This window comes from Salvelinus alpinus, chromosome 1 (genome assembly GCF_045679555.1).
Source record: "Salvelinus alpinus chromosome 1, SLU_Salpinus.1, whole genome shotgun sequence".
NCBI classification, from domain to species: Eukaryota; Metazoa; Chordata; class Actinopteri; order Salmoniformes; family Salmonidae; genus Salvelinus; species Salvelinus alpinus.
This window is the reverse complement of record NC_092086.1, coordinates 100,098,630-100,125,983: the sequence shown is the minus strand read 5'-3', so window position 1 is coordinate 100,125,983 and position 27,354 is coordinate 100,098,630. Positions and strand designations below refer to the sequence as shown.

Here is a 27,354-nt window from a genome sequence, read left to right as displayed (position 1 = left end):
CAGATCCTAGCGACACGGGGCCGTGCATTATCATGCTGAAACATGAGGTGATGGCGGCGGATGAATGGCATGACAATGGGCCTCAGGATCTCGTCACGGTATCTCTGTGCATTCAAATTGCCATCGATAAAATGCAATTGTGTTTGTGTACGTAGCTTATGCCTGCCCACACCATAACCCCACCACCACCATGGGAACCTCTGTTCGCAACGTTGACTTCAGCAAAGCGCTCACCCACACGACACCAAACACGCTGTCTGCCATCTGCCAGGTACAGTTTAAAACGGGATTCAACCCTGAAGAGCACAGTGTGCCAGTGGCCATCGAAGATGCGAACTTTCCCAATGAAGCCTGTTACGACGCCAAACTGCAGTCAGGTCAAAACCCTGATGAGGATGACGAGCACGCAGATGAGCTTCGCTGAGACGGTTTCTGACAGTTTGTGCAAAAATTATTCGGTTGTGCAAACCCACAGTTTCATCAGCTGACCAGGTGGCGTGTCTTAGACCCTCCCACAGGTGAAGAAGCTGGCAGTGGAGGTCCTGGACTGGCGTGGTTACATGTGGTATACATGTACATTTTAGAGTGACTTTTTATTGTCCCCAGCACAAGGTGCACCTGTGTAATGATCCTGCTGTTTAATCAGCTTCCTGATATGCTAGACATGTCAGGTGAATGGACTATCTTTTCAAAGGGAAATGCTCACTAACAGGAATGTAAACACATTTGTGCAGAAAATTTAGAGCGAAATAAGCTTTTTGTGCATATGGAACATTTCTGTGGTCTTTTATTTCAGCTCATGAAAAATGGGACCAACACTTTACATGTTGCGTTTATATCTTGTTCAATATACTTAGCATAGCCGTGCTCCACTTTCAGTATATTGAACTAGAATGTTAGTGAGCCCTGTCTGTACTCTCTCTGGTACAGTTTCCTTTACCGTGATACAGTTTCCTAGGAAACGCTTGATAGTTCTGTCCATATATTGGATGACCTCATGGACGTGTCTCTGTGGTGACAGACTGGCTCAGAGCAGAGGACCATGGGAAGGGGTGTGGCCAGATGGAGTGGGGAAGGCCCCTCCCACTTCACCTGCCCTATGGATCCTCATGGTAACTCCTGGAACCAACAATACTGTTTAAGGACGCGTCAACATTTCTAATGAAAGAACTTGTTTCGGTGACTATATACGTCTGTATTTAATAACACATCTATTTATACACAAATATGTCTCCTGTATTTTATGCAGTCTAATATTGATTATTTTAGGCTGCGTTTACACACAGCCATCTTTTGACCAATCAGATCTTTTCACAGCAGATCTTTTTCAAAGCTGATCTGATTGAACAAAAGACCAATTAGTAAAACAATATCAGAATTGGGCTGCCCTTGTAAACATAGCCTTGGAGTTCTCGTGTTTCCTTTCTTTTCATTGTGTCATCGTGCCCCCTGGTGGATTCTCTTGTTAATGACGCCTACTGTACAGTCACTGATACAAAGCCAGTAGAACAACCTGTACATAAGCAGAACATTGAAAACTGTACCCTTTTACAGTGTTAGTAAGACTGTCATCATTAATATTAACTGTTATCATTCCTGTTGTGTATTATTATTGTTTTACAATTATTTTTTGTTACTTTCTATTCTTCAATTATTTACAATTTGCCTATTTAATTTGAAAAGTATATATTTTGGTTTAGATTGCGCTATCAAGTGTTGGCTTATTAGCCCATAAAACCAATGATACTGATAGATGGAACTGTTTGAGAGGTCAGTGAGAGGTCATTCAATCAAAGGTCAAAGTTCAGTAGTTATCGCTCACTGCATGCCAGTCAGCATAGTGGAGTCATCACTGTCTGGCCAAGTTACAAAATCAGAAGTTCTAAAATGTAGCTTCTTAAAATCAGATTTTGAACCTAGCCCTAACCTTAACCTCACTGCTAACCTTATACCTAACCCTAACCTTATACCTAACCCTAACCTTAAATCAAGACAAAAAAGTGAATGTTTATTTTCATAAATGTTTCCAATATAGACCATTTTGACTGACTTTGCAGCTTGGTCATCTAGTGGGAACCGTATAATGGAGCATCTCAATCTTGCTCTCATCATGTATGGTCCTCTGATGATGACCTCATCCATATGAGACAGAACCAGGGTAGTGGAAGAGATGCGAGTCTGTCTCCCACGGTGGAAGATGGATCATTTGTTGATAGACAAATATATTTTTTCTTAGGACTGATGCAGCCTGATACGATTGTCTTTTTACCAAATAATTGACATAATATTATGTACAATTCCACGCTAGCGTTCTCTTTCATCAGGTCAAAATAGCTGTCATTTGATTGTTTCGCGCCAAGTTACTGACTGTTGCTGTTGACGTTGAGCGGGGGGAATAGAAAAAGGTGAAATCATGGAAAATGTTATGCATTATCTATTTATTTATATTTGAAATGGGAAATTCAGTATAAGGATTGTATGATAGCATTGGTGTATGTGTAAAATAATTGAAGATAACTGTCAACAAAACATTCCTTTACAGCAGCAGTACTGACGACAGTCATTTGATTAGTTTTGGTTCAAATAATTTTGTCTTGACAGTTGGGAATTTTTCTAAAGCCGTCTATGCAAACTTTGCATTCTTTATAAACAAAATGTAGGTACTGAAAAGTGCTAGCTGTTGCATTCCATCGTTCTCCTGAGGCTTCATGGGTAATATTGTATAGTGAGAACGTAGCTAATTCTTGGTCTGACTCATGTTACTTGCAAATGCTTGCATTTCCTCTGTCAAGTTCCTGTACAAAGTGTAAGAAATAATTTTTAAAACTAATAATAAATTATATTTATATGCAACACTGAATGCAGAGTCCGACTCTCCTTTTCCACATCTTGGTTCAACCCTAACACTAACTCTACCAGTGTTTCCAACACTCGGTCCTCGGGACCCCAAGAGGTGCGTGTTTCGTTTTTCCCCCTAACTACACAGCTGATTCTAATAATCAAAGCTTGATGATTAGTTGATATTTGAATCAGCTGTGTAGTGCACCCTTTGGGGTCCGAGTTTGGGAAACCCTGCTCTACCATAACCCTAACCCCAGCTCCCTTTGACCCAAGGTGTGGGATTTCCTTGATTTTCCTATTTCTGCTGTTTGCTTTGTGTGTGTGCGTGTGTGAGAGAAATCATCTAATTCCTCTAAAAAGGAGACGATATGGACGTTGACATCATTTTATTAGGGAATGTTCTCCTGGTCCACACACTCTCTTATACACATATGTACAGATTAAATAAGGCACACGCCATAGTGGTGGAGTGGATGGTCAGGGAGTTATTCTGTACACAAGCCATAGTGGTGGAGTGGATGGTCAGGGAGTTATTCTGTACACAAGCCAAAGGCAAACAACCAAAACTTACATTTAACATGATTAAGTCCATCAGTATCAATACATTTCAATATTATTAACAATTCAATACCGTGAGGGGAGATTCTTTTTCTTCATATTACAGTAACAAGACAACCCATGGGGGAGACCATCTTATTGGCATGACTCAGCTAGCCTGAGTAACATCACTGCCAAGCTTATTAACCATCAGCTAGCCTGAGTAACATCACTGCCAAGCTTATTAACCATCAGCTAGCCTGAGTAACATCACTCCCAAGCTTATTAACCATCAGCTAGCCTGAGTAACATCACTGCCAAGCTTATTAACCATCAGCTAGCCTGAGTAACATCACTGCCAAGCTTATTAACCATCAGCTAGCCTGAGTAACATCACTCCCAAGCTTATTAACCATCAGCTAGCCTGAGTAACATCACTCCCAAGCTTTTTAACCATCAGCTAGCCTGAGTAACATCACTCCCAAGCTTATTAACCATCAGCTAGCCTGAGTAACATCACTCCCAAGCTTTTTAACCATCAGCTAGCCTGAGTAACATCACTCCCAAGCTTATTAACCATCAGCTAGCCTGAGTAACATCACTGCCAAGCTTATTAACCATCAGCTAGCCTGAGTAACATCACTCCCAAGCTTATTAACCATCAGCTAGCCTGAGTAACATCACTCCCAAGCTTATTAACCATCAGCTAGCCTGAGTAACATCACTCCCAAGCTTATTAACCATCAGCTAGCCTGAGTAACATCACTCCCAAGCTTATTAACCATCAGCTAGCCTGAGTAACATCACTCCCAAGCTTTTTAACCATCAGCTAGCCTGAGTAACATCACTCCCAAGCTTATTAACCATCAGCTAGCCTGAGTAACATCACTGCCAAGCTTATTAACCATCAGCTAGCCTGAGTAACATCACTCCCAAGCTTATTAACCATCAGCTAGCCTGAGTAACATCACTCCCAAGCTTATTAACCATCAGCTAGCCTGAGTAACATCACTGCCAAGCTTATTAACCATCAGCTAGCCTGAGTAACATCACTGCCAAGCTTATTAACCATCAGCTAGCCTGAGTAACATCACTGCCAAGCTTATTAACCATCAGCTAGCCTGAGTAACATCACTCCCAAGCTTATTAACCATCAGCTAGCCTGAGTAACATCACTGCCAAGCTTATTAACCATCAGCTAGCCTGAGTAACATCACTCCCAAGCTTATTAACCATCAGCTATCACTTTCTCCTATAGTTAGTTGTTGATACAGTACATAGACATTTCAGGGGACTAAGAATGGCTCCCTTGGATAGTCAAATGGCCCACATGTAGGTCAATATTGAAGCTGTTTGTTTTCCTGTGTGAATAGAAGAAACAAATGCCTGGGTTTCTAAAGCAGTAATGCTGCAAGAGATATATACTTCACTTCCAACAGTATGTAGAGATTTCTCTACAGTTGTAAAAAAAGACTAATAAATAGCACAATGGGCAACAACGGCAACACTTTATTTGAACTCGCCTCATAACCCTACATAAATGTTGTAAACATGTCAAAGTTTCATGAACATTCTGACATTGGTTTGAAGGGGATTGATGGTGGCTAGTTAAAATAAAGTGTTACCACAAAAACAAACACTGTTATATGGCTTTAGATGGACAGAGCAGGACCCCCACCCTCCTAACCCTCTACTGTGAGGGAGAGAGTGACTCCTCCTCTCCTGCATAGGGCACTGTCTGTCCTTGTGTTCCCTCCTCATTTAGAGCGCCAATCAGCTTTCACAGAAAGCAACACCAGACCAGACCCTGCCCACTGGGACACTCTCTATCCCAGAGGTGGCAGTGGCATGGGCAAAAAGAGAGCAGACCCTGACCATCTCTCTCCCACGCGCCTTGCCCTCCTCCTGTGGTCCTGGCAGAGTGGCACTAGGCCATGGACATGTCTCTAGGTGTTGAGTGTCTCTATGTGGCAGTAGCAGCATGTCACAGTTTGATATCCTGAGTCTCAGACATTTTGGCCAGGGTCTTCTTCACTCTCAGAGCTGTGAGGCGAGAGGCTGGGTTGTGGGCCCAGCACTCCGTCATCAGCTTCCCCATCTGTCTGAGACACTAAACACATAAACACACTGAGGTCAGAAATCAACATATACTGTATACTCATCACACACAGTAACCTATGTAAGAATATACTAGTCTCAAGTATACAACACAATCACAAAGAGGCTGTTTCCTCACCTCATCACTGTTCCAGCGGTTGGCGAATGAGGGCCTCTGTCTCTTGATGCACACAACCTCCCTCATGTCCTCGTAGGAGGGGTCAGAGGACACCAGGTCATGGTAGGGCAGCTGGTACTCCTCTACGATGCCTATAGGACACAAGTCACATGGAGAGAGATGTTGGATCTCTACATACTGCATCATCACAGCTGAGATTGAGGTAAGATAATACACAGACTGGAAGAAGGTAAAATAACTGAACAGTATAAAAAAGAAAAACATTGAATAAGAACCTATACAAATCGGTCCAGCATTTTGGCAAATGTCTGAATGCCCATAAGGTCAAAGTTCACATCAGCTCACTTTACATATGAAAATTATATTAAACATTGTAAAGCAGAGCATTGTGGGCCGTGCCCGACCTCCAGAGACGCAGCGCCGGGCGATCTCCCAGAGGATGAGGCCGAAGCTGTACATGTCGGCCATGATGTAGGACTGGAAGTGGTTCCGGTTCAGACTCTCGTCCAGGACCTCTGGGGGCATGTAGCGCTTAGTGCCCACCCTGGTGTTGGGAGGGATGTCCACCTCGTTGGTGTCACTGAGAGAGGGAGGAGTAGGGGGAGAAAGGTTGCATTTTTAAAGCAACACTGTCTTTGTATAAACGTGTATTGCTGGCCTGATTCCATAGTTTGGACTGATCCTGATGTTTTTTACCAGGGGAAAGTATACAAAGATAACGGAGTAGAACTATTCTGCTCTATAAGGATGTTTTGTTATCTCTACACTCATGATCTGATGCATGGCACATGTCCCTTCCTGTCCTACCTGATGAATTTGACGGCCAGGCCCAGGTCAGCGATGCAGCAGGCTCCATTCTTCTTCACCAGGATGTTCTTGCTCTTCAGGTCTCTGTGGGCGATGGCTGGCTTGCCCTGGGTGCCAAAGATCTCTGTGTGGAGGTGACAGAGGCCTGACACTGAGGAGTAGGCCAGCCGCAGCATGGCCTTGATGTCCAGGGTGGTGGACTTGAGGTAGTCGTACAGAGATCCACTCTCATGGTAGTCTGTGATCAGGTAGAGCTGGGTCCACGAGCCTGTTCCCTTTATGTCCGCTGCTATGAAGCCTGGGTAGGGAGAAGACGGGGAGATCTTTGAGGAGATAGAAAGACACACACCTACAGAGACACATGCATGCAATGGTGCACACACGCACGCACGCACGCACGCACGCACGCACGCACGCACGCACGCACGCACGCACGCACGCACGCACGCACGCACACACACACACACACACACACACACACACACACACACACACACACACACACACACACACACACACACACAATACACTCGCACACACACACACACACTCAATCTCTCCCTCTCTCCTTACCCAGTATGTTCTCGTGTCTCATGAGGACAGTTTGGTAGATCTCTGTCTCTCTGAACCAGCTGGCCTCCTCTGTGGTGAAGAACACTTTGACAGCTACTCTCTCTCCTCTCCAGCGACCCATCCACACCTCTCCGTAGCGGCCCTTACCTATCTGCTTCACCATCTGAATCTGCTTGGCTATGGTGCGCTGCACCTGAGCACAGAAAAACACACACCGTCATCAATATCATCGTCATCAACACTGTAATCATCAACATCTTCATATGCTATATCATTGTACGTCATTATCACAATTTCTACATCTAATTCAACATAACTAGCACATTGAGAGAGGAAGGTCTTTCTACAACACTGTATTGCTGGACTGATTCTCCATTGCAAGTAAGCATTTTGTTGGACATTTGTGTATACCATGTGTATCCTGTACATACAACTAATAAAACGTGGAACCTGGTTGCTAATGTGTGTGTGATGAGGTTCAGGTCTCACCAGCAGGGGGAGTCCTGATCCTGATCCAGAGCTCTGGGACTGTTCTATCAGGTCCTTCAGAGATTCTCCAGGAGGGATATAAGTCTCATCCTGCTCCAGACCAATACTGTAGCGAGGTCGCGACTCCTGACGCTTATACCTGGAAGACACAGTGGTAAAGTCGTCAGTAATACAAAGCTACAATTCTGCTAAAAGTATTACATTGGTCTATGTTACCAATCAAATCAAATCAAATGTATTTATATAGCCCTTCGTACATCAGCTGATATCTCAAAGTGCTGTACAGAAACCCAGCCTAAAACCCAAACAGCAAGCAATGCAGGTGTAGAAGCACGGTGGCCTGGAAAAACTCCCTAGAAAGGCCAAAACCTAGGAAGAAACCTAGAAAGGAACAAGGCTATGAGGGGTGGCCAGTCCTCTTCTGGCTGTGCCGGGTGGAGATTATAACAGAACATGGCCAAGATGTTCAAATGTTCATAAATGACCAGCATGGTCAAATAATAATAATCACAGTTGTTGTCGAGGGTGCAGCAAGTCAGCACCTCAGGAGTAAATGTCTCCTCAGAGTCAAAGTCCATGTGTTTTCTCTCACCTGAAGTAACAGAAGATGATGATGAGTACCAGGATGATGCAGCACACTGTGACAGAGATGAAGAGAGCAATGGGGTGGATACTGCTGTCCACGTAATCTACAGGAGAGCGAGAGAAAGCGAGAGAGAAAGAGCAGTTAGTCTGCTCCACAGACCTAAACCTAACACGGGGTCACCTCAACAGCACCAGTTCTCCATTAATGTGTTCATAACAGTTAACTTCCAAATATTGCTAAATCTCAGAGATCTTCCTTTGCACTCTCCAACGCCCACATCCGCTCTTCTTTTTTTCCTATCTCCCCCTGCTCCCCTCTTCTCTTGTTCCTATCTCCCCTGCTCCCCTCTTCTCTTGTTCATATCTCCCCCTGCTCCCCCCTTCTCTTGTTCCTATCTCCCCTGCTCCCCTCTTCTCTTGTTCCTATCTTCCCCTGCTCCCCTCTTCTCTTGTTCCTATCTCCCCTGCTCCCCTCTTCTCTTGTTCCTATCTCCCCTGCTCCCCTCTTCTCTTGTTCCTATCTCCCCTGCTCCCCTCTTCTATTGTTCCTATCTCCCCCTGCTCCCCTCTTCTCTTGTTCCTATCTCCCCCACCTCCCCTCTTCTCTTATTCCTATCTCCCCTGCTCCCCTCTTCTCTTGTTCCTATCTCCCCCACCTCCCCTCTTCTATTGTTCCTAACTCCCCTGCTCCTCTCTTCTCTTGTTCCTATCTCCCCTGCTCCCCTCTTCTCTTGTTCCTATCTCCCCCACCTCCCCTCTTCTATTGTTCCTATCTCCCCTGCTCCCCTCTTCTCTTGTTCCTATCTCCCCCTGCTCCCCTCTTCTCTTGTTCCTATCTCCCCCACCTCCCCTCTTCTCTTGTTCCTATCTCCCCCACCTCCCCTCTTCTCTTGTTCCTATCTCCCCCTGCTCCCCTCTTCTCTTGTTCCTATCTCTCCCTGCTCCCCTCTTCTCTTGTTCCTATCTCCCCCACCTCCCCTCTTCTATTGTTCCTATCTCCCCTGCTCCCCTCTTCTCTTGTTCCTATCTCCCCCTGCTCCCCTCTTCTCTTGTTCCCATCGCCCCCTGCTCCCCTATTCTCTTGTTCCTATCTCCCCCACCTCCCCTCTTCTCTTGTTCCTATCTCCCCCACCTCCCCTCTTCTCTTGTTCCTATCTCCCCCACCTCCCCTCTTCTCTTGTTCCTATCTCCCCCACCTCCCCTCTTCTCTTGTTCCTATCTCCCCTACCTCCCCTCTTCTCTTGTTCCTATCTCCCCCACCTCCCCTCTTCTCTTGTTCCTATCTCCCCCACCTCCCCTCTTCTCTTGTTCCTATCTCCCCCTGCTCCCCTCTTCTCTTGTTCCTATCTCCCTCACCTCCCCTCTTCTCTTGTTCCTATCTCCCCCAACTCCCCTCTTCTCTTGTTCCTATCTCCCCCACCTCCCCTCTTCTCTTGTTCCTATCTCCCCCACCTCCCCTCTTCTCTTGTTCCTATCTCCCCTGCTCCCCTCTTCTCTTGTTCCTATCTCCCCCACCCCCCCTCTTCTCTTGTTCCTCTCTCCCCCACCTCCCCTCTTCTCTTGTTCCTATCTCCCCCACCTCCCCTCTTCTCTTGTTCCTATCTCACCCACCTCCCCTCTTCTCTTGTTCCTATCTCCCCCACCTCCCCTCTTCTATTGTTCCTATCTCCCCCACCTCCCCTCTTCTCTTGTTCCTATCTCCCCCACCTCCCCTCTTCTCTTGTTCCTATCTCCCCCACCTCCCCTCTTCTCTTGTTCCTATCTCCCCCTGCTCCCCTCTTCTCTTGTTCCTATCTCCCCCACCTCCCCTCTTCTCTTGTTCCTATCTCCCCCACCTCCGCTCTTCTCTTGTTCCTATCTCCCCCACCTCCCCTCTTCTCTTGTTCCTATCTCCCCCACCTCCCCTCTTCTCTTGTTCCTATCTCCCCCTGCTCCTCTCTTCTCTTGTTCCTATCTCCCCCACCTCCCCTCTTCTCTTGTTCCTATCTCCCCCTGCTCCCCTCTTCTCTTGTTCCTATCTCCCCCACCTCCCCTCTTCTCTTGTTCCTATCTCCCCCACCTCCCCTCTTCTCTTGTTCCTATCTCCCCCTGCTCCCCTCTTCTCTTGTTCCTATCTCCTCCACCTCCCCTCTTCTCTTGTTCCTATCTCCTCCACCTCCCCTCTTCTCTTGTTCCTATCTCCCCTGCTCCCCTCTTCTCTTGTTCCTATCTCCCCTGCTCCCCTCTTCTCTTGTTCCTATCTCCCCTGCTCCCCTCTTCTCTTGTTCCTATCTCCCCCTGCTCCCCTCTTCTCTTGTTCCTATCTCCCCCTGCTCCCCTCTTCTCTTGTTCCTATCTCCCCCTGCTCCCCTCTTCTCTTGTTCCTATCTCCCCCTGCTCCCCTCTTCTCTTGTTCCTATCTCCCCCTGCTCCCCTCTTCTCTTGTTCCTATCTCCCCCACCTCCCCTCTTCTCTTGTTCCTATCTCCCCCTGCTCCCCTCTTCTCTTGTTCCTATCTCCTCCACCTCCCCTCTTCTCTTGTTCCTATCTCCCCCTGCTCCCCTCTTCTCTTGTTCCTATCTCCTCCACCTTCCCTCTTCTCTTGTTCCTATCTCCCCCTGCTCCCCTCTTCTCTTGTTCCTATCTCCCCCACCTCCCCTCTTCTCTTGTTCCTATCTCCCCCACCTCCCCTCTTCTCTTGTTCCTATCTCCCCCTGCTCCCCTCTTCTCTTGTTCCCATCTCCCCCACCTCCCCTCTTCTCTTGTTCCTATCTCCCCCACCTCCCCTCTTCTCTTGTTCCTATCTCCCCCACCTCCCCTCTTCTCTTGTTCCTATCTCCCCCACCTCCCCTCTTCTCTTGTTCCTATCTCCCCCACCTCCCCTCTTCTCTTGTTCCTATCTCCCCTGCTCCCCTCTTCTCTTGTTCCTATCTCCTCCACCTCCCCTCTTCTCTTGTTCCTATCTCCCCCACCTCCCCTCTTCTCTTGTTCCTATCTCCCCCACCTCCCCTCTTCTCTTGTTCCTATCTCCTCCACCTCCCCTCTTCTCTTGTTCCTATCTCCCCCACCTCCCCTCTTCTCTTGTTCCTATCTCTCCCACCTCCCCTCTTCTCTTGTTCCTATCTCCTCCACCTCCCCTCTTCTCTTGTTCCTATCTCCTCCACCTCCCCTCTTCTCTTGTTCCTATCTCCCCTGCTCCCCTCTTCTCTTGTTCCTATCTCCCCTGCTCCCCTCTTCTCTTGTTCCTATCTCCCCTGCTCCCCTCTTCTCTTGTTCCTATCTCCCCTGCTCCCCTCTTCTCTTGTTCCTATCTCCCCTGCTCCCCTCTTCTCTTGTTCCTATCTCCTCCACCTCCCCTCTTCTCTTGTTCCTATCTCCCCTGCTCCCCTCTTCTCTTGTTCCTATCTCCCCTGCTCCCCTCTTCTCTTGTTCCTATCTCCCCTGCTCCCCTCTTCTCTTGTTCCTATCTCCCCTGCTCCTTTCTCAGTGTGTGGTCGATCACATCCCCTTCCAGAATCTCACAGATCCGGTGTCACACTGACATCGCCATGGCAAATCCTGAAGCCCAGTGCTGCCCTTTCTGCCAGCCTTTCTGCCAGCCTCCTGTAAATCATTCCCACACATACTGTACACATTAAGAAAGACACACACACAGAAATGATCTCATTTTACAATTTGCCACATTTGACAAATCAATTTGTCTTTGTGTGTGTGCGCGACTGTTGGTGTGTAGCTAGAGGAGTGACAGATGAACAGATATCTCACATCCGTGGCGGGGCAGGAAACTCAAGCAGGCCCTGGGGAGAGGCTGTCCTTTTCATTAGAGGGTGAGAGAACAAGCCAAGCCTGCTGGCTCCATTTCATCTGCCTCCCTCTGCCTCTCCCCAGCTTCCCCCGTCTCCTCCTGCCCCAGAGCAGCACACGCCACTCCAGCCAGCACTACACTGTGGTTTGTAACAGTTTAAACTGTTACTACCCATCCCACCCATGTGCAGGCTGAGGGAGCCCACTCTGAAAGCCACTCGCGCACAAGAGGACAGAGTTTCAGTGTGTTGACTGGGTGGAATTGTGTGTCTTACCAGGGGTCGTCAGTGGTGGTAAAGTAGGATGCAGGTCTGTATTGCAGTAGTCCTGGTCTGTACAGCACTCCACAGCCCTCCTCCGATGGGGACCTCCGTTGTCCTGTTGTGGCACACCATAAACACACTGCTACATCTACACAACCCTAATGACTAAACAACAGTTTGAAGGACTATAGGGTTTTTACAATGTTGCTTATTGATGGTGAAGAATCTGTGTTCGACACAAGGCTGGTATGACATATTGCTGTCATTGTTTCAACTGTTCTGTCTGCGGTTATGGAACCCCTACCTTACCCAGACCTGCTGTTTTCAACTCTTAATGATCGGCTATGAAAAGCCAACTGACATTTATTCCTGATTATTATTTGACCATGCTGGTCATTTATGAACATTTTGAACATCTTGGCTCTCTCTAATTCTCTCCTTCTCTCTTTCTTTCTCTCTCTCGGAGGACCTGAGCCCTAGGACCATACGTCAGGACTACCGGGTATGATGACTCCTTGCTGTCCCCAGTCCACCTGGCCTTGCTGCTGTTCCAGTTTCAACTGTTCTGCCTGCGGTTATGGAACCCCTACCTGTCCCAGACCTGCTGTTTTCAACTCTTAATGATCGGCTATGAAAAGCCAACTGACATTTATTCCTGATTATTATTTGACCATGCTGGTCATTTATGAACATTTTGAACATCTTGGCCATGTTCTGTTATAATCTCCACCCGGCACAGCCAGAAGAGGACTGGCCACCCCTCATAGCCTGGTTCCTCTCTAGGTTTCATCCTAGGTTTTGGCCTTTCTAGGGAGTTTTTCCTAGCCACCGTGCTTCTACACCTGCATTGCTTGCTGTTTGGGGTTTTAGGCTGGGTTTCTGTACAGCACTTCGAGATATTAGCTGATGTACGAAGGGCTATATAAAATAAACTTGATTGATTGATTGATTGTACATAAGGTCTGATTTTAAGAGATTGCTTGGAGAGATGTAGTGAGTCATAGATGGTTTATAACGACTTACACGAGCTTATACATTTGGTTTACCTGTGCTTCTACAGTGACTGCCTGCACTTCATGGCTTTGCCATATACGCCACACACACAGCATACTTACCCTGCACTGGAACTCTAAGCCTACCAGCCCCAGACATCCAGAGGTCAGCACAGGGAGACTTCCCTCTTCTTCCTCCACCATGGTGAAGCAACAACCATCAGTCCTGAAGAGATACCATGATCATCACCACCACCACTAGCCTCATCATTACATCTTGATCATCACCACCACAAGCATCACCATCATCCATTGTCAACAATCTTTCAACATAATATGAGAGGATTTTACTATCTCAGCTATTTTATAATGACACATTTCATGGTGCTGAGAAGGTTATATCAACAATCTAAATCTAATGTAATAAACACTATGTGTGTGTGTGTGTGTGTGTGTGTATGTGTGTGTGTGTGTGTGTGTGTGTGTGTGTGTGTGTGTGTGTGTGTGTGTGTGTGTGTGTGTGTGTGTGTGTGTGTGTGTGTGTGTGTGTGTGTGTGTGTGTGTGTGTGTGTGTGTGTGTGTGTGTGTGTGTGTGTAACATACCTGCAGGTATTGTTGGAGTCTTCAGAACAGTGAGGGTAACAGTGACACCAGAGGATCCTCTGTGCTGGAGCCGGGGCTGTACTCCCACCCTCCTCCTTCCTGCTGTCTGACCTGTCTCTTACAGGGTTCCTCAGTAGCACTATGGTATCCAACACATTGGCTACAGGGACACAGAGAGGGGACAGACCAGGTTTAGCGCCAGGACAGACCAGGCTTAGAGCCAGGACAGACCAGACATAGACCCATGATAGACCAGACAAACAGTAGCAGTCAAAAGTTTGGACACACCTACTCATTCAAGGGTTTTTCTTTGTTTTTACTCCTTTCTACATTGTAGAATAATAGGGAATACCTCAAAACTATGAAATAACATATATGGAATCATGTAGTAGCCAAAAGTACTAAACAAATCAAAATATATTTAAGATTTCTCAAAGTAGCCACCCTTGGCCTTGATGACAGCTTTACTCTTGGCATTCTCTCAACCAGCTTCACCTGGAATGCTTTTCCAACAGTCTTGAAGGAGTTCCCACATATGCTGAGCACTTCTTGGATGCTTTTCCTTCACTCTGCGGTTCAACTCATCCTAAACCATCTCAATTGGGTTGAGATCAGGTGATTGTGGAGGCCAGGTCATATGAGGCAGCACTCCATCACTCTCCTTCTGGTAAATAGCCTTTACACAGCCTGGAGGTGTGTTGGATCATTGTCCCGTTGAAAAACAAATTATAGTCCCACTAAGCGCAAACCAGATGGGATGGCGTATCGCTGCAGAATGCTGTGGTAGCCATGCTGGTTAAATGTGAATTGAATTCAAAATAAATCACTGACAGTGTCACCAGCAAAGCACCCCCACACCTCCTCCTCCATGCTTCACGGTGTGAACCACACATGCGGAGATCATCCGTTCACCTACTCCGTGTCTCACAAAGGCAGCTTTAAAAAAAATATATATATAAAATAATTCAACTCATCAGACCAAAGGACAGATTTCCACCAGTCTAATGTCCATTGCTCGTGCTTCTTGGCCTAAGCAAGTCTCTTCTTCTTATTGGTGTCCTTTAGTAGTGGTTTCTTTGCAGCAATTCGACCATGTAGGCCTGATTCACGCAGTCTCCTCTGAACAGTTGATGTTGAGATGTGTCTGTTACTTGAACTCTGTGAAGCATTTATTTAGGCTGTAATTTCTGAGTCTGGTAACTCTAATGAACGTATCCTTTGCAGCAGAGGTAACTCTGGGTCTTCTTTTCCTGTGGTGGTCCTCATGAAAGCCAGTTTCATCATAGCGCTTGATGGTTTTTGCGACTGCACTTGAAGAAACTTTCAAAGTTCTTGAAATTGTCCGTATTGACTGACCTTCATGTCTTAAAGTAATGATGGACTGTCGTTTAGCTTTGCTTATTTGAGCTGTTCTTTCCATAATATGGACTTGGTCTTTTACCAAATAGGGCTATCTTCTGTATACCACCCCTACCTTGTCACAACACAACTGATTGACTCAAATGCATTTGGAACAAAATAAATTCCCCTAATTAACTTTTAACAAGGCACACCTGTTAATTTAAATGCATTCCAGGTGACTACCTCATGAAGCTGGTTGAGAGAATGCCAAGAGTGTGCAAAGCTGTCATCAAGGCAAAGGGTGGCTACATTGAAGAATCTCAAATATAAAATATATATTTGTTTAACACTTTTTGGTTACTACATGATTCCATATGTGTTATTTCATAGTTTTGATGTCTTCACTATAACTCTACAATGTAGAAAATAGTAATAATAAAGAAAAACCCTTGAATGAGTAGGTGTGTCCAAACTTTTGACTGGTACTGTAGACCCAGCACAGAGCAGACATAAACCCAGGACAGACCAGACATAGACCCAGAACTGACCAGACATAGACCCAGGACTGACCAGACATAGACCCAGGACTGACCAGACATAGACCCAAGACTGACCAGACATAGACCCAGGACTGACCAGACATAGACCCAGGACTGACCAGACATAGACCCAGGACTGACCAGACATAGACCCAGGACAGACCAGACATAGACCCAGGACAGACCAGACATAGACCCAGGACTGACCAGACATAGACCCAGGACAGACCAGACATTGACCCAGGACAGACCAGACATAGATCCAGGACAGACCAGACATAGACCCAGGACTGACCAGACATAGACCCAGGACAGACCAGACATAGACCCAGGACAGACCAGACATAGACCCAGGACAGACCAGACATAGACCCAGGACTGACCAGACATAGACCCAGGACAGACCAGACATACACCCAGGACTGACCAGACATAGACCCAGGACAGACCAGACATAGACCCAGGACAGACCAGACATAGACCCAGGACAGACCAGACATAGATCCAGGACAGACCAGACATAGACCCAGGACTGACCAGACATAGACCCAGGACTGACCAGACATAGACCCAGGACTGACCAGACATAGACCCAGGACTGACCAGACATAGACCCAGGACTGACCAGACATAGACCCAGGACAGACCAGACATAGACCCAGGACAGACCAGACATAGACCCAGGACAGACCAGACATAGATCCAGGACAGACCAGACATAGACCCAGGACTGACCAGACATAGACCCAGGACTGACCAGACATAGACCCAGGACTGACCAGACATAGACCCAGGACTGACTAGACATAGACCCAGGACAGACCAAACAAAATGATATGGACACTGTCATTCAAATGGCTGCGCCAACCTTGCAGTAAAACTTAAGTGCACACATAACTAAGGTAAATTAAAGTTAGAGTAAATCAATGCTACCGAACGTGACACTTTCTCCACTCTTCAACTCACTCTTTCCAGACAGGCTTGAAAAATCTAAATGCCTTAGCACTGTCGCCATAGCAACGTAGCCTCAGAAACGGTGACAGTGTCTGGTGAAAGCTACCCTGCTGTTCTTTTTCTGGCCTCACCTCAATGTTCCTGCCTGAGACTGGAACAGCTCTGCCCTGCTAGGGCTACACTTAGTACACACAGCAAGACTGGACAACTCTCACAAGAAATACCTTGTGCTCTGTGTGTGTGTGCGTGTGTGTGTGTGTGCGTGCGTGCGTGCGTGCGTGTGTGTGTGGCGGTCTCAAGAGCAGTTCTGTAACGAGTGTGTGGCATGTCGTTTCAATATCCAAGGCCATATATCTCACACTCGTTTTGGCAGAGCAGCTCAATGGAAACGTTGCAGCTATACCTTTGTTTACGATGTTATAGAGCCCCCAAATTAATACTTATACCTCACTATCAATATGAGCAGTATATCCTATACATGAATGAATACAACCCAAAACAATCATAATGTTCTATGAATATTCATACGGTGTGAATATGTTGTTGGAGACCACCTTATTAAGTTGCCATTTTATATTTACAATAGGGAATATAAAACATGAACGATCTAAGTGAAGATTGCGTTCGTTTTTGATGATCATGTTTTGCAAATGAGTATTTCATTGTGTTTTTTATTGATGTGTGTGTTTGTAATGTGCAGGGCTCATTTAAAAAAGAGACTTGGTCTCAATATGACACCCTGTTAAAGTAAAGGTTAATAAAATAAAACATATAGCAGCTTTAACGTTTTAGTACTCTCTCCCAGTCCCAACCATCCTACCTGTGAGAGAGAGTGAGTGAGTGAGTGAGTGAGTCTCATATGAGTAATAATAAACACAAAGTGGTCATGACTGATGACAATACAGAGAAAACAGACATGCTCTATTTGTCATAAGCACTATATGATTCCACTTACTGCAAACCAGCGCAATGATGGACCAAGACTTAAATGGTCACTGTTTGTGCTCCATGGTAATGCTATTAAGATGAGGAGGAGGAGTGGGCTTAGGTCATCCAGAGCATGAACTACTGAACCACAGTCTCCCTGTAGGTCCTAAACCAACATCCCCACTCCAGCCAGCCATTAACAGTAATATGTGTATCCACTTACACTGAGGTAAATATTGTGTTCGTTACTACCTCGACCCTGCAAGTGTTAACAGTACCTCTCTGACCAGTTGTTTGTTATTCAGCTGCTTATACACAAATCCACTATTGTGTTTTGATTATGAGAAATGTATGTGCCAGTATTGGGCTCCCGAGGGGCACAGCAGTCTAATGCACTGCATCTCAGCGCAAGAGGTGTCACTGCAGTCCCTGGTTCTAATTCAGGCTGCATCACATCTGGCCGTGATTGGGAGTCCCATAGGGCGGCGCACAATTAGCCCAGCATCGTCCGGGTTTGGCCGTCATTGTAAATAAGAATTTGTTCTTAACTGACTTGCCTAGTTAAATAAATTAATACATATAAAATAATAATTCTCATCCTGAGTAGACACCTGACAGGAACATTCTTCACCATTTCTACAGAGACTCAATCAATTCCCAATCAATTCTATTGAGTATCAGACAGCCACTATTCAATAGAGTAAGTACAGTTGGACCAATGGCCACCATGGGCCCCTGTTGTCCGAGAGCCAATCAGATGAGAGGCGGGGGCAGTATGGGAAGAGATTGATCAGTTTATTGTCTGGATGGAGGGCCCATGAGAACCCCTAGGTCATGTCATGTCCCCCTCCATTATCTGTCTCTCTTCCCCTTCTCTCTCCTTCCCTCTTTTTCTCTCTTTATCATGATGCTATTGGCAGACGGTATTGATCTATTATTGATCCAGGCAGTCATAGTAATTCATTGCTCTGGTCAATGGCAGTCAGTTCATCAGCCAAATAAAAAACAAAACTTTAAATCTGGACAAGACATTTTCAGTACAGTAAAGTCAGTACAGACCAGGTTTTGGAACTGGTTCAGGGAACTGGTTTGAGGAACAGAATCAAAAACAGGACAGTGATCTACATTGTTTTGGAGCAGAACCGTTATTTTAAAAGCATGGGAACTGGTTAATAACTCTATTTTATGTTCCGTTTTTTTTCCCCCGCATTTTTTTCCAGTCCCACAGAAAAATTAACAAAGTGCCTATGCAAAACCCTCAGGGTGTCACTCAGAAACGTATTGCAGTGTCCACCTGCCAGATTAAAATCTTTGCCAATGTGTGTGTGTGTGTGTGTGTGTGTGTGTGTGTGTGTGTGTGTGTGTGTGTGTGTGTGTGTGTGTGTGTGTGTGTGTGTGTGTGTGTGTGTGTGTGTGTGTGTGTGTGTGTGTGTGTGTGTGTGTGTGTGTGTGCAGGCTACTTGCCCCTCCCCCTACTGCAGCCTACTGACGTTACAAGTGTGATTCAGAAATTAAGTAGAACACATTTTGAATTAGATAAGAATGCTTTAACTTTTTAAATGATAGATAAGGATACAATAGTTATCAGGTTTCACATAGGATTTTATTCACTACATTTGAAATCTAGTGCCACTCTGCACACACAACCTTGTTAGCTAGCTAGCACTTGTCCAACATTACGCCAACTCTCGGATGTTCAAAGACATTCAAAGTTCCTTCATAGAAGGAATATAATTTTGTGGGCCTAATTCAGATAATGCATGTTATAACAAGATGCCAAGCGCTTCAAGCCAAGCCTCTTCCCCCACCCTCTCTCGCTCTCTCCCCACCCACAAAATGTCAGTCAGATCTCACGCCCTATACTGGTCTGTCCAACGCATGTAAACAACTATAGCTTGCCCGCTCCATATAGCAAGCTACTCTATCTGCACTGAGTGGTGAAGTAATTTAGTGTCGAGCTAAATGTAAAAAAATATATATTTCAGAGGTTGAAAAAGTTACAGAAAGGAACTATATAAACCGTCATTTTTTACCGGTTCAGAACATTATTCAGTGGAATGGGATGGAAAAAATAATAGTTCTGTTCAGAACGAAATTCCGGTTCCAACCCCTGGTACAGACGTAATATTATGTAAATAGGCAACAGTACAGCCTTGGTACGGTATGCTGTAAGGACTAACTGTAACCATTGAAAACAGTTCGTAAGTGTGTGTGTGTGTGTGTGTGTGTGTGTGTGTGTGTGTGTGTGTGTGTGTGTGTGTGTGTGTGTGTGTGTGTGTGTGTGTGTGTGTGTGTGTGTGTGTGTGTGTGTGTGTGTGTGTGTGTGATTCAAGAGTGCTGAATCAGAAGAGAGCTGAGCAGACACATCCAGTCAGTGTGTTCCTTTAAGAGCAGCACACTCCGTCCACTCTAATCTCACCACCCTGTCAGAGGAGGGGTCTGGGCCCATGGCTGTGGCCTTGGATGCACTGACTATCACACATTCCTTTTCATGTGTATATCTGTTGTGCATAAGAAGGTACCCTTTTATGAGTTTATCAGGGCTGTGACTCTGTCCAGATTGTTTTTTGTTTTATAGAAACTCACGTAAAGGCAGAGCAAGGGAGACAGAATGGACAGAGACTCCTTTTTCCCACTGCTGCAGGCTGGCTACAGGAAAGTTCCATCCATTCCAAGTACCTGTTGTCATTTTTCCTGCGAGGGAAAGATAACCCCCTTTGGCATAAAACAGGGAAAATCCCAGACCCCGGGGATAGAGGCATGGAGTAAAACTACAGGCTGGGAGAGCTGCTTAGTCTCTCACTAAGATCCATTTGATCACACACTACTGTACCTCTCTCCATGTACAGTCTACTCCCCACTTCTTATGGACTCACTGAGTGATTGGGGGCTGCTGTTTTGGGGGGGGGGGGGGGGGTGTAGAAGGGGGTCTACACCAACTCCTGTACCCCTAATCCCTGACCCCTAACTAGCCTTTCTGCCCTTGGGGAGACAGGGTTCCCTGTCTGAGCAGACCCATGGCCCGGTATAGAGCACACTGACTCAACCCTATATATTACAGGACTACATGCCTACTCCCTTGGCCTCTGGTTGGTTTAGAGGTCAAAACAGAGGCTGTTAAGGGTCCATGGTTGAGTTTGGGTCACCTCCTTGGGGCAGATAGAGAGAATGTGCTTGGGGGGCGTCTGCTGGGGTGTGTAAGGGCAAGTTTGTTAGGTTTATTGGCCAGTGGTTACTGTATGTCAGCCAGGTTTTTACAGAGTATATGGGGTGTAAACACAGCAGGAGGGCTAGGTAGGTAGACTCCATCTCTGTTAAATTAATTCTGTTTAATACACACTCCTTTAACAAAGGGGTTTTCTTTCTATATCTCTCTAGTATAGAATGTGTCAACTGAGCGAACCCCAGCAAGTGTTCTGAGCACTAACTTCTCTATTTAGCTCCCTCTGCCCCTCTATACTGATAATGTAGTCCTTATACTGCAGCTATTCTCTGCAGACGTTCTTGAACACTTCTCACAAAGGCTGAATGGTTTAGCCAAAACCCCAAAGTCTCAAGCAGACCCAGTAATAAAGACTGAATAAAAACATATCTCCCTCTCACACCACTCTCTCTCTCTCTCACACTACTCTCTCTCTCACACCACTCTCTCTCTCACACCACTCTCACACCACTCTCTCTCTCTCAGACCACTCTCTCTCTCACACTACTCTCTCTCTCTCACACTACTCTCGCATTCTCTCACACTACTCTCGCTCTCTCACCACACTCTCACACTACTCTCTCTCTCTCACACTACTCTCACTCTCTCTCACACTACTCTCTCTCTCTCTCACACCACTCTCACACTACTCTCTCTCTCTCACACCACTCTCTCTCTCAGACCACTCTAACACTACTCTCTCTCTCTCACACTACTCTCGCTCTCTCTCACACTACGCTCTCTCTCACACGCACGCACGCACGCACAAACGCACACATCCACACAACAAACAGACTTTTGTTGTGTCAGCCACAGGGCGCTCCCCGAAGTCACCCTGAAACCTGATCCGCACCCCCCACACATTCCAGAGTCTGTTCCTCTAACGAGATACGCACACACCAACACATCTTACTGTATTACACACTGACAAACACACACACCAACACTTCTTACTGTATTACACACTGACAAACACACACACCAACACTTCTTACTGTATTACACACTGACAAACACACACACCAACACATCTTACTGTATTACACACTGACAAACACACACACCAACACTTGTTACTGTATTACACACATACACACTGACAAACACACACACCAACACTTCTTACTGTATTACACAATGACAAACACACACACCAGCACTTCTTACTGTATTACAAACTGACAAACACACACACCAACACATCTTACTGTATTACACACTGACAAACACACACACCAACACTTCTTACTGTATTACACACTGTCAAACACACACACCAACACTTCTTACTGTATTACACACTGACAAACACACACACCAACACTTCTTACTGTATTACACACTGACAAACACACACACCAACACTTCTTACTGTATTACACACTGACAAACACACACACCAACACTTCTTACTGTATTACATACTGACAAACACACACACCAACACTTCTTACTGTATTACACACTGACAAACACACACACCAACACTTATTACTGTATTACACACATACCAACACTTCTTACTGTATTACACAATGACAAACACACACACCAACACATCTTACTGTATTACACACTGACAAACACACACACCAACACATCTTACTGTATTACACAATGACAAACACACACACCAACACTTCTTACTGTATTACAAACTGACAAACACACACACACACCAACACATCTTACTGTATTACACACTGACAAACACACACACCAACACTTGTTACTGTATTACACACTGTCAAACACACACACCAACACTTCTTACTGTATTACACACTGACAAACACACACACCAGCACTTCTTACTGTATTACACACTGACAAACACACACACCAACACATCTTACTGTATTACACAATGACAAACACACACACCAACACTTCTTACTGTATTACAAACTGACAAACACACACACCAACACATCTTACTGTATTACACACTGACAAACACACACACCAACACTTCTTACTGTATTACACACTGACAAACACACACACCAACACTTCTTACTGTATTACACACTGACAAACACACACACCAACACTTGTTACTGTATTACACACTGACAAACACACACACCAACACTTCTTACTGTATTACACACTGACAAACACACACACCAACACTTCTTACTGTATTACATACTGACAAACACACACACCAACACTTCTTACTGTATTACACACTGACAAACACACACACCAACACTTATTACTGTATTACACACATACCAACACTTCTTACTGTATTACACAATGACAAACACACACACCAACACATCTTACTGTATTACACACTGACAAACACACACACCAACACATCTTACTGTATTACACAATGACAAACACACACACCAACACTTCTTACTGTATTACAAACTGACAAACACACACACACACCAACACATCTTACTGTATTACACACTGACAAACACACACACCAACACTTGTTACTGTATTACACACTGTCAAACACACACACCAACACTTCTTACTGTATTACACACTGACAAACACACACACCAGCACTTCTTACTGTATTACACACTGACAAACACACACACCAACACATCTTACTGTATTACACAATGACAAACACACACACCAACACTTCTTACTGTATTACAAACTGACAAACACACACACCAACACATATTACTGTATTACACACTGACAAACACACAAACCAACACTTCTTACTGTATTACACACTGACAAACACACACACCAACACTTCTTACTGTATTACACACTGACAAACACACACACCAACACTTCTTACTGTATTACAAACTGACAAACACACACACCAACACTTCTTACTGTATTACAAACTGACAAACACACACACCAACACTTCTTACTGTACTACACACTGACAAACACACACACCAACACTTCTTACTGTATTACACACTGACAAACACACATACACTTCTTACTGTATTACACACATACACACTGACAAACACACACACACTTCTTACTGTATTACACACATACACACTGACAAACACACTCACCAACACGTCTTACTGTATTACACACATACACACTGACAAACACACACACAAACACGTCTTACTGTATTACACACATACACACTGACAAACACACACACACACACTTCTTACTGTATTACACACATACACACTGACAAACACACACACAAACACGTTGTACTGTATTACACACATACACACTGACAAACACACACACACGTCTTACTGTATTACACACATACACACTGACAAACACACACAAACACGTCTTACTGTATTACACACATACACACTGACAAACACACACACACGTCTTACTGTATTACACACATACACACTGACAAACACACACACCAACACGTCTTACTGTATTACACACATACACACTGACAAACACACACACCAACACGTCTTACTGTATTACACACATACACACTGACAAACACACACACCAACACGTCTTACTGTATTACACACATACACACTGACAAACACACACACAAACACTTCTTACTGTATTACACACATACACACTGACAAACACACTCACCAACACGTCTTACTGTATTACACACATACACACTGACAAACACACACACAAACACTTCTTACTGTATTACACACATACACACTGACAAACACACACACCAGCACTTCTTACTGTATTACACACTGACAAACACACACACCAACACATCTTACTGTATTACACAATGACAAACACACACACCAACACTTCTTACTGTATTACAAACTGACAAACACACACACCAACACATCTTACTGTATTACACACTGACAAACACACACACCAACACTTCTTACTGTATTACACACTGACAAACACACACACCAACACTTCTTACTGTATTACACACTGACAAACACACACACCAACACTTCTTACTGTATTACACACTGACAAACACACACACCAACACTTCTTACTGTATTACACACTGACAAACACACACACCAACACTTGTTACTGTATTACACACTGACAAACACACACACCAACACTTCTTACTGTATTACACACTGACAAACACACACACCAGCACTTCTTACTGTATTACACACTGACAAACACACACACCAACACTTCTTACTGTATTACACACTGACAAACACACACACCAACACTTCTTACTGTATTACACACTGACAAACACACACACCAACACTTCTTACTGTATTACAAACTGACAAACACACACACCAACACTTGTTACTGTATTACACACTGTCAAACACACACACCAACACTTCTTACTGTATTACACACTGACAAACACACACACCAGCACTTCTTACTGTATTACACACTGACAAACACACACACCAACACATCTTACTGTATTACACAATGACAAACACACACACCAACACTTCTTACTGTATTACAAACTGACAAACACACACACCAACACATATTACTGTATTACATACTGACAAACACACACACCAACACTTCTTACTGTATTACACACTGACAAACACACACACCAACACTTATTACTGTATTACACACATACCAACACTTCTTACTGTATTACACAATGACAAACACACACACCAACACATCTTACTGTATTACACACTGACAAACACACACACCAACACATCTTACTGTATTACACAATGACAAACACACACACCAACACTTCTTACTGTATTACAAACTGACAAACACACACACACACCAACACATCTTACTGTATTACACACTGACAAACACACACACCAACACTTGTTACTGTATTACACACTGTCAAACACACACACCAACACTTCTTACTGTATTACACACTGACAAACACACACACCAACACTTCTTACTGTATTACACACTGACAAACACACACACCAACACATCTTACTGTATTACACAATGACAAACACACACACCAACACTTCTTACTGTATTACAAACTGACAAACACACACACCAACACATATTACTGTATTACACACTGACAAACACACACACCAACACTTCTTACTGTATTACACACTGACAAACACACACACCAACACTTCTTACTGTATTACACACTGACAAACACACACACCAACACTTCTTACTGTATTACAAACTGACAAACACACACACCAACACTTCTTACTGTATTACAAACTGACAAACACACACACCAACACTTCTTACTGTACTACACACTGACAAACACACACACCAACACTTCTTACTGTATTACACACTGACAAACACACATACACTTCTTACTGTATTACACACATACACACTGACAAACACACACACACTTCTTACTGTATTACACACATACACACTGACAAACACACTCACCAACACGTCTTACTGTATTACACACATACACACTGACAAACACACACACAAACACGTCTTACTGTATTACACACATACACACTGACAAACACACACACACACACTTCTTACTGTATTACACACATACACACTGACAAACACACACACAAACACGTTGTACTGTATTACACACATACACACTGACAAACACACACACACGTCTTACTGTATTACACACATACACACTGACAAACACACACAAACACGTCTTACTGTATTACACACATACACACTGACAAACACACACACACGTCTTACTGTATTACACACATACACACTGACAAACACACACACCAACACGTCTTACTGTATTACACACATACACACTGACAAACACACACACCAACACGTCTTACTGTATTACACACATACACACTGACAAACACACACACCAACACGTCTTACTGTATTACACACATACACACTGACAAACACACACACAAACACTTCTTACTGTATTACACACATACACACTGACAAACACACTCACCAACACGTCTTACTGTATTACACACATACACACTGACAAACACACACACAAACACTTCTTACTGTATTACACACATACACACTGACAAACACACACACCAGCACTTCTTACTGTATTACACACTGACAAACACACACACCAACACATCTTACTGTATTACACAATGACAAACACACACACCAACACTTCTTACTGTATTACAAACTGACAAACACACACACCAACACATCTTACTGTATTACACACTGACAAACACACACACCAACACTTCTTACTGTATTACACACTGACAAACACACACACCAACACTTCTTACTGTATTACACACTGACAAACACACACACCAACACTTCTTACTGTATTACACACTGACAAACACACACACCAACACTTCTTACTGTATTACACACTGACAAACACACACACCAACACTTGTTACTGTATTACACACTGACAAACACACACACCAACACTTCTTACTGTATTACACACTGACAAACACACACACCAGCACTTCTTACTGTATTACACACTGACAAACACACACACCAACACTTCTTACTGTATTACACACTGACAAACACACACACCAACACTTCTTACTGTATTACACACTGACAAACACACACACCAACACTTCTTACTGTATTACAAACTGACAAACACACACACCAACACTTCTTACTGTATTACAAACTGACAAACACACACACCAACACTTCTTACTGTACTACACACTGACAAACACACACACCAACACTTCTTACTGTATTACACACTGACAAACACACATACACTTCTTACTGTATTACA

At 44.6% G+C, this 27,354-nt stretch overlaps 1 protein-coding gene across 2 annotated transcripts in view; it reads right to left on the bottom strand.

Annotated features, from left to right (window-relative positions):
* Positions 1-3,212: 3,212 nt before the first annotated feature.
* Positions 3,213-27,354, bottom strand: part of LOC139536741 (bone morphogenetic protein receptor type-1B-like) — a 130,496-nt gene continuing 106,354 nt past the window's right edge. For both annotated transcript variants that reach the window (XM_071337339.1, XM_071337346.1), the window contains exons 5-14: positions 13,710-13,869; positions 13,230-13,332; positions 12,127-12,229; positions 8,076-8,172; positions 7,484-7,622; positions 6,995-7,187; positions 6,422-6,719; positions 6,019-6,194; positions 5,615-5,745; positions 3,213-5,488 (exon numbers count right to left, since the gene is read on the bottom strand). In XM_071337339.1, coding sequence (XP_071193440.1) covers positions 5,363-5,488; positions 5,615-5,745; positions 6,019-6,194; positions 6,422-6,719; positions 6,995-7,187; positions 7,484-7,622; positions 8,076-8,172; positions 12,127-12,229; positions 13,230-13,332; positions 13,710-13,869 — 1,526 coding nt within the window. In that variant the 3' untranslated portion in view covers positions 3,213-5,362. The remainder of the gene's footprint in view (positions 5,489-5,614; positions 5,746-6,018; positions 6,195-6,421; positions 6,720-6,994; positions 7,188-7,483; positions 7,623-8,075; positions 8,173-12,126; positions 12,230-13,229; positions 13,333-13,709; positions 13,870-27,354) is intronic.